Source organism: Bos grunniens, chromosome 23 (genome assembly GCF_055505025.1).
Source record: "Bos grunniens cultivar Pamir isolate PY7600 chromosome 23, Bosgru_T2T1.0, whole genome shotgun sequence".
NCBI lineage: Eukaryota > Metazoa > Chordata > Mammalia > Artiodactyla > Bovidae > Bos > Bos grunniens.
The window spans coordinates 33,618,928-33,631,097 of record NC_141187.1 but is presented as its reverse complement, the minus strand read 5'-3'; the positions used below and the strand labels follow the sequence as shown (position 1 = coordinate 33,631,097).

The following is a 12,170-nucleotide window of genomic DNA, read 5'->3' as shown; positions in this document are numbered from 1 at the left end:
TGCAAACAACAGAACTGCTTCCATTAGTCACACTTATTGTATCTAAAAAGGGTATATAGCACAGTAAAAAGAGGAAAAGTTTTTTGCCAACTGGATCTGGATTAAAATCCTAGGTAACATCCAAGCCAGTGGTGAGATCTTAGGCTGATAATCAAGTATCTGAACGTCAGTGTCCTTAGTTGCAAAATAAATATTACTAACTGTTGGTTGAGGAGTGATAATATATACTTTTTAAGTCTGACCTATATTGATGCTTCTTCAGAACGTCTGGCCTGTTGACCATCAATTCCAAAATAGTTGAAATCTTAAAACATCTTTATGAACTTAGATACAAGAAAGAGATTTTAAAAACCTACCTGGGAGCGATATCCAAGACATTTATGATTATTCCGCCCATAGCAAAGCTTCCTGTTGAATTAGCAAGTATCAGGAAAATTATAGTGGCATAGTAGCTGGAACTCAGGTAAAGCAGGCAGAGGCTGAAGAGGGAAGGCAGGAGAAGTCCTGCGGAATGATTCAGACAACAGTCAGGTGCATGCCAAAGATGGGGGATACCCCAAAATACTTGAACGTTTTGGCTATTTCTTACCTAGCGAGGTGAAGAGTTTCCGGATGGTGACTAGACTGAAAGTATTCCTTGTCTGGAAGATGTCTGCCATATAACCTGCTAGGACAGCAAAAATCCAGGCAAACAAATGGGGGAGGGAAGACAGCAGCCCATTCTGAGGAGGAAATGTTATTGTGAGTGAATATGAGAAATGGAATAATCCCTATACTGAAATTCAGTATTGAAAATTTGTATTGTCACACAGGAAACAATCAACATGCAACCCCAGAATTATTTCACACTACCCAAGAGAAAGAGAAAAATAGTTTTGAGGTCAGAAACAGACATCACAATCTGCTTAGTTTTCTATTGTATTATCATGGGACCTGAAAGTTCTAGATGGTAGAGAGGAAAACTAAGTTGGGAATGGGAAATGCTGTCCCTGAGGAAAATAACAAATAATAATGATAATAGAAGACATGTATACAGTGCTTATTCTGGACCAGCTGCTGTTAATCTTTGCAACAAATCCATGGTCTAATGGAAGATTACACTGAATCATATGGAGCTTAAAAGACCTTTGTCATGCTAGTCCCTAGGCTGGGTAGTTGGAAATTCATTATAGAATGTCTCACAGTGGCAAGCCCAGACTCCATTTCTAAAGGAGTCTTTCCTGGTTATTATGGCATCAAGCAACAGAAGGTTTCAAGCATTTGTACTTTTTCAAGTCAGAAAAGCAATGAGAATGCCAGTCCTTTCAGAGCAAGACATGAGTCATGGGTTCACAGGACTCTTTGCCTCTCCCCTGTGGAGAGGATTGGTATGAGCTGTGATGGGTGGTAGACTCTGGCCAATTGACTTTCAGGGGAGGATCCCCATCCCTGCAGGGAACAATGGTATTGAGCTTTAAGGAATACACAGAGGTTGTTATTATAGGGAATGGGAGATAGGGAATCTGTGAGAACCTGGGTGATGTGTATTTTTGTGGGAGTGCTAAAAAGGATGTCTACACCTTTTGTTCTGGGCAATGTTAACATAATAATTGGAAATGGTGAAGTCTCTAGGTAAAGAACATCAGCTAAATAGTATGAGTGTTAAGTCGCTTCAGTCATGTCCGACGCCTGCCAGGCTCCTCTGTCCATGGGATTCTCCAGGCAAGAATACTGGAGTGGGTTGCCACGCCCTCCTCCAGAGGATCTTCCTGACCGAGGGATTGAACCCATGTCTCTCTGTCTCCTGCATTAGCAGGCAGGTTCTTTACCACTAGCACCACCTCGGAAGCCCAAATAATATAGGGATGGGCAAGAGCTAGGACTAGAGTCATGGGAGAAAAAGACATGGGCACAAAGTCCTTCATAAAGTGAAGAGGAAAAGGTGTACTTACCTCTTCTACATCAACATGAAGCTTGTAGTCAATATATATTGGTGTATAAATACTCAGAAAGGTATTTGACCAGAAAAAAGCAAAATTACAGAGGGAAATGACCCAGAGTGGAGTAGACTTCAGCATAGCTTTGATGGGCACTTTGATGAGTGTACTTGAGCTGACCTGGAAGGGAACCCATTAATCATTAGCACATTAGGTCAAGCTGGAACACATTTCATTTGGCACAGAATCTGGGAGATACCAAAGTGGAGCATACGGGTTCTACCTGCTGGGTGAGAGCGGATGTGATGTATTCCTTCTCTCTGTTGCTTATAAATGGGTGGTCCTTTGGGTCCTCATAAAACAGAATGAACCAGAGAACACTTAAGGCACAGCCACAAGCACCTATCAGAGCAGGACAAATTAGAATTGAAATTGCTCTATCTGTAGTGAATTTCTTTTCCAAATTGGCATTTTTCATTACTGGTCTGAGAACCTGGACCTCCTCTTTCTTTTTGGAACCTTGCAACAAGGCTTACATTTTTCATAATTTTCTTTGTATCCACACCTGCCTCTCCAAACAGAGTGAATTTTACAGAAATGGTAGCAAACCCTCTGGCCTGTCCCGATTTCTTAGCCTCTTTTATTCTCCATGTAGGATAGCTGGGCCTCCTTGCTCTTAGGGCATCATCTCTACAGATTCTTAATGTGTTCTATTGTGAGAGGAGGGTGTAACTGGGCTCATATGGGCTTGACAATCATCTGGTTTTGAGAAGTAGGCCTTAGCCCATACTCCCAAGATGCAGCCTAGGCCTTCAGGATTGTCCGAGTCTCATAAGAGTCTGCCAAATTATTTGTTGCTTTTGACTTTTTTATACTAAGGATCTGATCATAAATAATCCTCTGTTAGGATAGGGAATGTATATTGCTTAGTAGTCAGGCTTCCAGAAATGCATTCATTCATTTGACAAATATACTGGTTAAATGCCATTATGTACCATGTACCATTCTAGGTCATGGGAATGCAGCAGTGAATAAAGCAGACACGTGCCCTGCCTTTACAGAGTTTATTTTCTGATGGATGAGAGAGACAGTGAATAGTAATTAAGCAAAAGGTAATAAATGTCAGTGACCAGAGCTAGGGAATAGAGTTGTGGGGAGAGGAGCAAAGGAGCACTATGTTCAGGGAAAGTGAGGACATTGATGTGGGCACAGATACTCCAGGCTGAGAGAGAAATAAGTACCAAGGCCCAGAGTTATGAAGCCAGTGTCACTGGACAGGGAGCAAGGTGAGGATGGTAATGGATGAGGATGAGAGGTAATGAGATCAGACCATGTGAAAAGCTGGAGCCATTGTAGGATCTCAGACTTCTGCAACACACTTTAAGACAACATTAAAAGAATAGTTTGACAGTATGCCATTTCCACCTCATTCTGTGACCTGAGTGCCCAAACCCAAGGCAAAATGTAAATAGACATGAACACCTAATAAATACACAGGAAATACAATATATTTCTCTAAATTACTGTAGTCAATCCTTAGAAAATTCATTTGATGCTATTAGCTTTCTTTAAAAATGGGAAAATGGATGCTCAGAAAGGTCTACTTACTTGCTCAGGGGCACATGGTTAGTAAGTGGTAACTGACACTTAAGCATGGATTATATTGTCTAGAGAGGGAAAATAGCTTAGAGGAGGAGACTGGATAAAAGCTTTGAAGAAAGACAACAGTTAGTGGCAAGTAGAAGAGGAGAATCTCTGCAAGTCTCTGCAAAAGAGACTGAGAGGAAATGGCCAGAAGGATGAAGTCCAATGCAGGGAGAGCAGGACCACAGCAACTGAGATGAGAAGAAAATGCCTGATCACCGAGGTTCAGTGCGTGGAGTCAAAGGTACAGGCACCAGGGAAAGAATGGTATTGTTGGGTTGATTGATGGTACTTGTTCAGGTCAAATGTGGACTGAAGAACTTCAACTTGATTTATGGGCATCGAGGCTTGGACAGTTCTAACATTTGGGAGGCATATAAGGAGTTTGGAAGTCATCATCAAATGTTAAACAAACTATAGACAACAGTGCTTCTTTGATCTGGCAGAGAATTGAGGCCACAGGGCAAACCACTGCCCTCCTATCTCTAGACAGACAGACAGACAGATGCAGAGAATTACAAGTTCCCAGAACAGAAGCCCAGAAACAGAAAACTCCAATGGAACCAGTCAGTAGTAAGGTTGGAAAACCTAGCATTTGATGATTTACTGTAGGTTCAGTGTGGACAAGTTTGAGAGATGAAAGGTCTGGGTGGGAGGGGCCCAGGCTTAAGCAGACCCCTCACACTTGTGTGAGTTTTATTTCCAGAAGACCTGCCAGATTCTCACAGTGAATATAAGAATACAATCTCTTAATCCTTCTAGGAGAGGATGAGGAAAGTAGTCATTTTTAATTACATCTAGAGCATTCTATTCTTCACAAAAACTACTCAAGGGGAAATTATTTTACCAGAGCCTCACCAACTTAAGGAAAGGGAAACACCCAACTCCAGACCCTTCTTCCTGTCTCACTTAAGGAGGGGGAAAAAAACAAAACTGAGAAGAACTGGTGAAGCTCAGGGGCACAGGCTCACCAAAACCCTGAGACCAAATCATAGACCACAGAACACTGTCTCCCCACATACACACCTTACCACCATATCAGAAGAATCCTTGCATGTTAGTGGGAATCTAGCTAGAATTGCATGTCCCAAACCTTATTTAAGAAGTCTGTAGAGAAACTAAAAAAACTACAGGAAAGACAAAAACAAAGATACCAGAGGAAATTGTAGCCTCTAAAACAGAGCACACAGTAAGCCAGATTAACCTGTAGCCAGTAAAACATAAAACCTCATACTAAAGTCCTATTTATTTTATTTCATTTTAGTGAATTTTGCTGAGCTTTCAACAAGAAAACCATGAAGCATAGAAGAAAACAAAAAAACAGTTTGAAGAGACAGAGCAAGCATCAAAACTAGATTCAGATATTAGCAGAGGTATGGAATTATGAGATCAAAAATTTAACACATGATTAAAAAGCCTGTGAAAAAGACAACATATAAGAATAAGTAGTAATGTAAGTAGAGAGACAAATTCTAACAATCAAAAGAAAATGCTTTAAATTAAAAACACTGTAACAGAAATGAAGAATGCCTTTAATGGGCTCATTAATAGATAGACATGGTTGAAGGAAAAAAAATCACTGAACTTCAAGAAATGTCCATATGGATTTCCAAACCTGAAATGCAAATAGAATAAAAGCACTAAAAAGAAACGAATATCCAACAATTGTGTACAACTACAATGGTGTAATATATGTGTAGTGGGAATATCAGGAAGAGAATAAGAGCAAGGAACAGAAAAAAATATTTGATGACTAATGGCAGTGATGAAGAGCAGTGAAACTGAGAGGATGGAAGACATAGTTTCACATTACGGGTTGGCCATTTGCTCCCTGTGAGTATCAGAGGCTCCCTGTAGATCCACTCTCCACCCTGCTTTGGTCACAGGTGGCTGACTTGAATGAACATCAACAGGCCCCCATGTCCTCTGCTTTCCAGATAGATTTGGGCAGAAGAAAGCCTAAGCAGAAGATTAGAAGGAGAAACTTGAATGAGATTAGGGTGTCTCTTTCCCTAGTTGTCACTTTCCGCAGCATTGCCTCAGTCTATATATACTCCCTTTTATGAAAAGTCACAGGTCCTGTCAATGTAGATATCTCTACAGGACTCTCTCCTAGTGGATTCCCCTCAACTACTCCCTTGCTTGCCCCTTTGGACCTGGGGATGGTATTAGCTTCTTTTTTGCTAGCACCAGATCACTTCTCTAATCCTGTGATTCTGCCACATCTTTATACCATTTTAAATAATTGCTTCATAAATAGATCCCTCTGCATTAAGCCTCTATATTGTTATTTGTCTATTAAACGAACATAAAAGCACTCATCCACAGTCCCTTACTGACAAATTTAAAATCAAGATTTGAAAGTGATTTTCTAACTTATCTGGAAACCCCAGTCCTTTGTAGTTTTTCATTTATTCCAATTTGTTGAGAATTTCATGTGTAACTCTAGAAACGAATATGTTTGATTATGAGATGATAGGGCTTCCCTGGTAGCTCAGCTGGTAAAGAATCCACCTGCAATGCAGGAGACCCCAGTTCGAATCCTGGGTCCGGAAGATCCCCTGGAGAAGGGATAGGTTATCCACTCCAGTATTCTTGGGCTTCTCTGGTGTTTCAGCTGGTAAAGAATCTGCCTGCAGTGTGGAAGACCTGGGCTTGATCCCTGGGTTGGGAAGATCCCCTGGTGAAGGGAATAGCTACACTCCAGTATTCTGGCCTGGAGACTGTATAGTCCATGCAGTCTCAAAGATTCGGACATGACTGAGCAACTTTCACTTTCACATAAGATGATGTACCAAATCATGCTTGGGATGTTAAGTATACATAGTATACTCATATTATGTTTGACCTGTTCTGATCATCCCTTTCCCCATGAGTTTATGTAAGGGATATGTTTCTGTAGCATCGATGTTATAGAGTTGTGAAATTATGTACAATAATGCATGTATAGTTCTGAGCATGATGTCTCACTTGCAATAAGAAATTAATGAATGTTGACTGCTCTTTTTCCTTCAATGTGATTTATTATTTTTAATATTGTTAACCTCATATAAATTATTAAATTTTGCATTTACATTTAGGTTTTATAGACCTTTAAATAATGACTTGGATTTTTATAGAAAGAGACTCACCAAAAATATAAAAGACCATGGGCCATCCCAGGGAGTCACAGATGAATCCAGTGATAAACAGGACAATACAGGGTCCTAGTAGGAGTCCTAATCAGAAGGCACAAAGAACATCCCTAATTAATGCAGGCATCTGGAAACGGATTTAATGTAGCTTCATGGTGGCAGTGAACAACTTCTAGTGAAATATTCATATAATATCAAACACAAGAAAATAATGAAATATTTGCTTTCTTCTCTTTTTGCTGTTGTTAGAGATAAGGAAACCTTTTCTCTGTCCTAGACAGTTTCCACATATTTAAAGTGTGGATGGTTTCCAAAGCCCTTGACAGTTCGAAACACACATATTTCTTATGTTCTAGGGCAGAACATGCTACAATGAGATGACAATAGGACTAGGCATTCTAGGCCCTAAGTTATTACCTGACAAACTCAGAGCAGTAAGTCGGCCTAGTTCCAAGGGAGGAGCCCATTTGATCCATATTACTTGCTGAGTTGTTAATGTTATCCCCTGAAAGAATGATTAGAACATTTGATCTCTGACATGTTCTGTGAATTTAAACTCTAGTTTTTGCATTATCCTTTTATTTTTTTAATTGGAGGAAAATCGCTTTACAATGTTGTATTGGTTTCTGCTGTACAAGAATGTGAATCAGCCATAATTATATGTATATCCCCTCCCTCTTGAGCCTGCATCTCCCCTACTCATTCTACCCCTTTAGGTCATCACAGAACACCAGGCTGGGCTCCTTGTGTTATACAGCAACTTTACACCAGCTATCTATTTTTCATTTAGATTCATTTTCATTTCATTCATGTAGTGCTACTTTCTCCATTCATCCCACTCTTGCCTTCTCCCACTGGGTCCACAAGGCCATTCTCTACATCTGTGTCTCCATCTCTTCCCTGCAAATAAGTTTCTCAATGCCATTTTCTAGATTCCATATATATGTGTTAATATATGATATTTGTTTTTCTCTTTCTGACTTCACTTTGTATAACAGATTCTAGGTTCATCCACCTCACTAGAACTGAATCAAATTCATTCTTTTTTATGGCTGAGTAATATTCTATTTTGCATTATCTTTATACCTGGAACAGTCCCTTGATTACTCGGCATATAATGACCAAAATTTCTCCAAATTCAGCTGCCAGTGGGAGGAGCAGGGTAAATAGAGAGCTGAGAAGTAATGCAAAACCAATCATTTTCTTTAAAGAGTATATTCCAGATAAATATCCTGCAGGAATTTGGCTGATGAGTACACCATAGAAGATGGAACTTAACATGATCCCCTGGATTTCAGTGCTCCAGTTATACACAGGGTTCTGAAAGAAAAAAGGAGACGGGTCTAGCCACTCTGCAAATGATTTTCTCTAATGTTCAGGAATGTGGGAAAACTGGTCGTTCTGTCTTCCAGCTTACCTCATGTAAAATATCTGCCCTCTGCCTAATCTCCTCTGTTACATGACTTACTTATTCCTAATAACATCACTTTCTGTGTGTAATTACGTTTTATCATTGGCATCCTGAACTATAAGGAAGTTCTTGCTATAAAGGGCATCATCTATTCTTGCCCTACCTGCACAGCATAGACATTTAAAACTTGTTTTTGTTTTTTTTTTTAAATATAGATGCAATTGGCATATTAGTTTCAGGTGTACAACATGATTGGATGTTTGCACGTATTGAGAAATGATCACCAAAGTCTAGTTAACATCCATGACAACGTATGGTTCTAGTTCTAGTTGTGATGAAAACTTTTAAGACCTATTCTCTTAGCAACTTTCAACTATACAAGATAGTGCTTTTAACTGTAGTCACCATGCCATATGCTATACCCTCAGAACTTATTTTACAGCTGGATGTTTGCACTTTTTAACTCCTTTTACCCATTTTGCCCAGCCTCCCCAGCCCCGTGCTACTAGCAACCACCAACCTATTCTCTGTGTCCAGGAGCTCGGTTTTGTTTAGATTTCACATATAATTGAAATTATACAGTAGTTGTCTCTGATTTATTTCACTTAGCACAAGGCCCTCAAGATCCATTCATGTTGCAGCAAATGGCAAGATTTCATACTTTTTATGTCCAAGTAATATTCTATTAAATATCAGTACCACATTTACATTATCTATTCATTCATTAATGAATACTTAGGATATTGTAAATAATGCTGCAATGAACATGGGATGTAGATATTTTTTCAAGTTAGTGTTTTCTTTTTCTTTGGATAAATACCCAGAAGTAGAATTGCTGTATCATATGGTTATTTTTTTGAAGAACCTTCATACATACTGTTTTCCATGGCAACTGTAGTAATTTACATTACACCACCAGTGCACTAGTGTTCTCGTCTTTCTACATCTTAGCCAATACAATATTTCTTATCTTTTTGATAATATCCATTCTGACAGGTGTGAGGTGATACGGGTTTGAATTACATTTCCATGATAATATTGAGTTCATTCTCTTGTGCCTGTTGACAAACTGGACATTTTTCTCAGAAAAATGTCTATTTATATCCTCTGCTCATTTTTGATTGGATTTTTTTTTTTTTTTGCCATAGAGTTAGATGAGTTCTTCATATATCTTAGATATTCATCCCTGACCAGATACATGGTTTGCAAATACTGTCTCCCATTCAGCAGGTTGCCCTTTAATTTTGTTGATGGGTCCCTTTGCCGAGCAGAAGCTTTTCGTTTGATGTAGTCTCACTTGTTTACTTCTGCTTTTGTTGCCATTGACTTTGATGTCAAATCCAAAAAATCAATGAGTTTTTTCACTTATATTTTCTTTTAGTTTCATGGTTCTAGGTTTTATGTTCCAATTTGGATTCATTTTGAGTTAATTTTTGTGTCTAAGATAGGGATCTAGTTTTTCCAACACCATTCATTGAAGAGATTGTCCATTCATCATTGTAAATTCTTGGCTCCTCTGTCATAGATTAATTGCCCACCTTATGAATGGGTTTATTTCTGGGCTACCTACTCTGCTTCATTGATCAACGTGTCTGTGTTTATAATTTTCCTTGATTATTTTTGGGATATAGTTCGAAATCAGAGGGCTTGACGCCTCTAACTTTGTTTTTCTTTCTTATTATTGCTTTGGCTATTTTGGGTCCATACAAATTGCACTGTGTGTTCTACTTCTGTAAAAAATGTAATTGGACTTTTGATAAAGATTACATCTAATCTGTAGACTTTTTGACAAAAGTCTTGACTTGTTCTCCTGATGTGTAGGAGTATTCATCTTTTGATTTTTTTCCCAGAGGAAAACCTTCCATAGGTATCTGTATATTTGGTGTGTCTGTAAGAGGAGGTGAGTCCAGAACATTTCTACAGGTTCACCTTCAACATCTCTAATACTTATTTCTTAAATATTAATAATACATGCAAACTCCTCTGTAGAATACCATGTAGTACTACATTTACTGCAGTTATTAATTTCCACTTGCCCCTTCTCATCCTTTTTCTCTATTCAGTTAACCTTGTTCACAAAACAACATATCCCCCTAACAACACACACACTGATCCCAGAGAGCAAAGTAGCAATAGAGAGAATATCAAATCATGAAGAGAAGTTCTCATGCTGAACTATGGGAATAATTGAATGGGATAATAAAGGAAAAAAGGCCATTCCTCTTCTTTCACTTGGCTCTGATGCGGCATATTTTGTTGTCTCGGGAGTGGATTCCTTTGCTGGTTTTGGCTAGGGGGTCTTGCATAGTTTTGTTGCTTTATTAAATCTGACATAAGAAATTTTTAATATTGAACTTACAGTTTGGACTATGAGGAGGTTGCAGTATTTTTGGACTCACTGCACAGGAAGAAATTTTAATTTTAGTATGTGAGGACAAGATGAAAACTTCTTTGGAAATGTCTAAGATAGTCCCTTTCTCTAAACTGTCTATGCACTTGCATAATTAGTTTATTTTAGATAAAGAATGAATGTTCTAAATGGAACTCTTGGTTGACTATGAAATAAGCAACTAGATAGGAGCCTGCCTGTTTGTTCTCTTTTCACTGTTATCTTGCGCCCTTCATCCTGTCTCCCTTTCTCAAATCCCTGTCATCCTATAGCTGTAGATAGTGATGTCTTGTCTGATAGAAAGGACTTCCATGAGAGATTTGGTAGAAACATCACTCTGAGTATATTGAAAACTAATAGTGAGGGGCCTCTATATAGTAGCCAAGTGGTCATGGAAGCTCCAGATCTTTTTCATTGGTGGGAGGTTACTCAGAGGATGGAACAAGATGCTCTGCCATATTTTTCTAAATGACAGGTATTTTCCCAAGGAAATCAGTATTCACCTTTCCCCATATCAGGTGATTCAGCACACATTTGCTCGACTCTCCCTGTGCAGATTATTCAGAATATTGGGTTGTTTTTTTCATGGCATAAAGCCATCACTCTTTATAGTGGAGTGTAGAAAAAGAAGAAAAGTGGGCACCATAGTTGAATGCAAACCACTCGCCTCAGATGAAATTCCCCACACCAGAAGAATAAAGCCTGAGTATTTCCATATTCAATCCATTAACTAGTTATCATTAAAGTACTCTGTATATAAATAAATTAACCTATATAAATCTTAGGAATAAATATATATACATCTGTATGAGTCATATAAATGAAAAAATAGATAATATCCCAGTAGGTAAAATGCACTAAGGGTATCAATAGATAACTTATAAGAGAAAAAAATGGTAATGACCAATAAATATAGATCACAGAAATATAAAATGTATACATTCATTAATAAATTTTAAAGTTATCACAGAATTTCTATCAGATTGGTAAATTTTAAACAAAATAAAATAATTATATATATATTTTTTGGCTGTTTTGGCAAAGGGAAGACAGAGGATATTTCTCATTTATGTGTAACACTTTCTCATCTTCCTTCCTTTTCTTTTCTATACTCAGTGTCCCGGATTGCGCTCTCTTTGGTTTCTGTTCTCTCTTGTTTTCCTTGTTATTTGCTTTCTTTTCTAAAATGTTCTGTCTAGTATTATCGTACCAGTTTTCTGAGTTCTGTCAATTTCTTTTCTTTTTTTTCCCGTTCATCCGCTATCTGAGCAGAGACTTCTATCACCGGGACATCTCGGCTTTGAGTACCTAAATGTGCTACACTATAATGTCCTTTCCTAGTTATAGTTACTTTGCTAGTTTTTAGGTTCATTTGTAATTTCAGTTTACAATTTAGGTCTGCTTTGGGAAAATAATCTGGTGAGTTTTCATATTTGAGAATAATTATCTATTCGATTTCTTCATCTAGTACCTTTGTAGAGGAGAAAACTGAATTCCTTTTCTATGACTCTTATTTGAAGAAGGTCAATTCTCCTGGATTACAGCAGCAGATTCCTGGCGGGGAGGAGAAGGGGAGGGGTATGGTGAATGTGCCAAAGAAAAGTTTCAAGCTTCACAGTTTGAGCTGCCCCTTCTTTTACTACAGTGAAGGAAATAAAATACAGCTTTTGTGAGTA

At 38.3% G+C, this 12,170-nt stretch overlaps 1 protein-coding gene across 17 annotated transcripts in view; it reads right to left on the bottom strand.

The window, feature by feature from the left end:
- SLC17A1 (solute carrier family 17 member 1) overlaps window positions 1-12,170 on the bottom strand; it is a 249,724-nt gene that overhangs the window by 218,877 nt on the left and 18,677 nt on the right. For 11 of the 17 annotated variants that reach the window (XR_015152316.1, XR_015152317.1, XM_086369969.1 and 8 more), the window contains 7 exons: window positions 7,781-8,014; window positions 7,112-7,199; window positions 6,692-6,778; window positions 2,200-2,318; window positions 1,932-2,096; window positions 590-722; window positions 357-504 (listed from right to left, as the gene is read on the bottom strand). Coding sequence is in view for 13 of the 17 variants with exons in the window: in XM_086369969.1 (XP_086226095.1) it covers window positions 357-504; window positions 590-722; window positions 1,932-2,096; window positions 2,200-2,318; window positions 6,692-6,778; window positions 7,112-7,199; window positions 7,781-8,014 (974 nt within the window). In the remaining 4 variants the exon portion in view is untranslated. Of the gene's footprint in view, window positions 1-356; window positions 505-589; window positions 723-1,931; window positions 2,097-2,199; window positions 2,319-5,059; window positions 5,520-6,691; window positions 6,779-7,111; window positions 7,200-7,780; window positions 8,015-12,170 lie in introns of those variants that run through there. The other 6 variants (XM_086369970.1, XM_086369971.1, XM_086369972.1 and 3 more) reach the window with 3 other exon arrangements.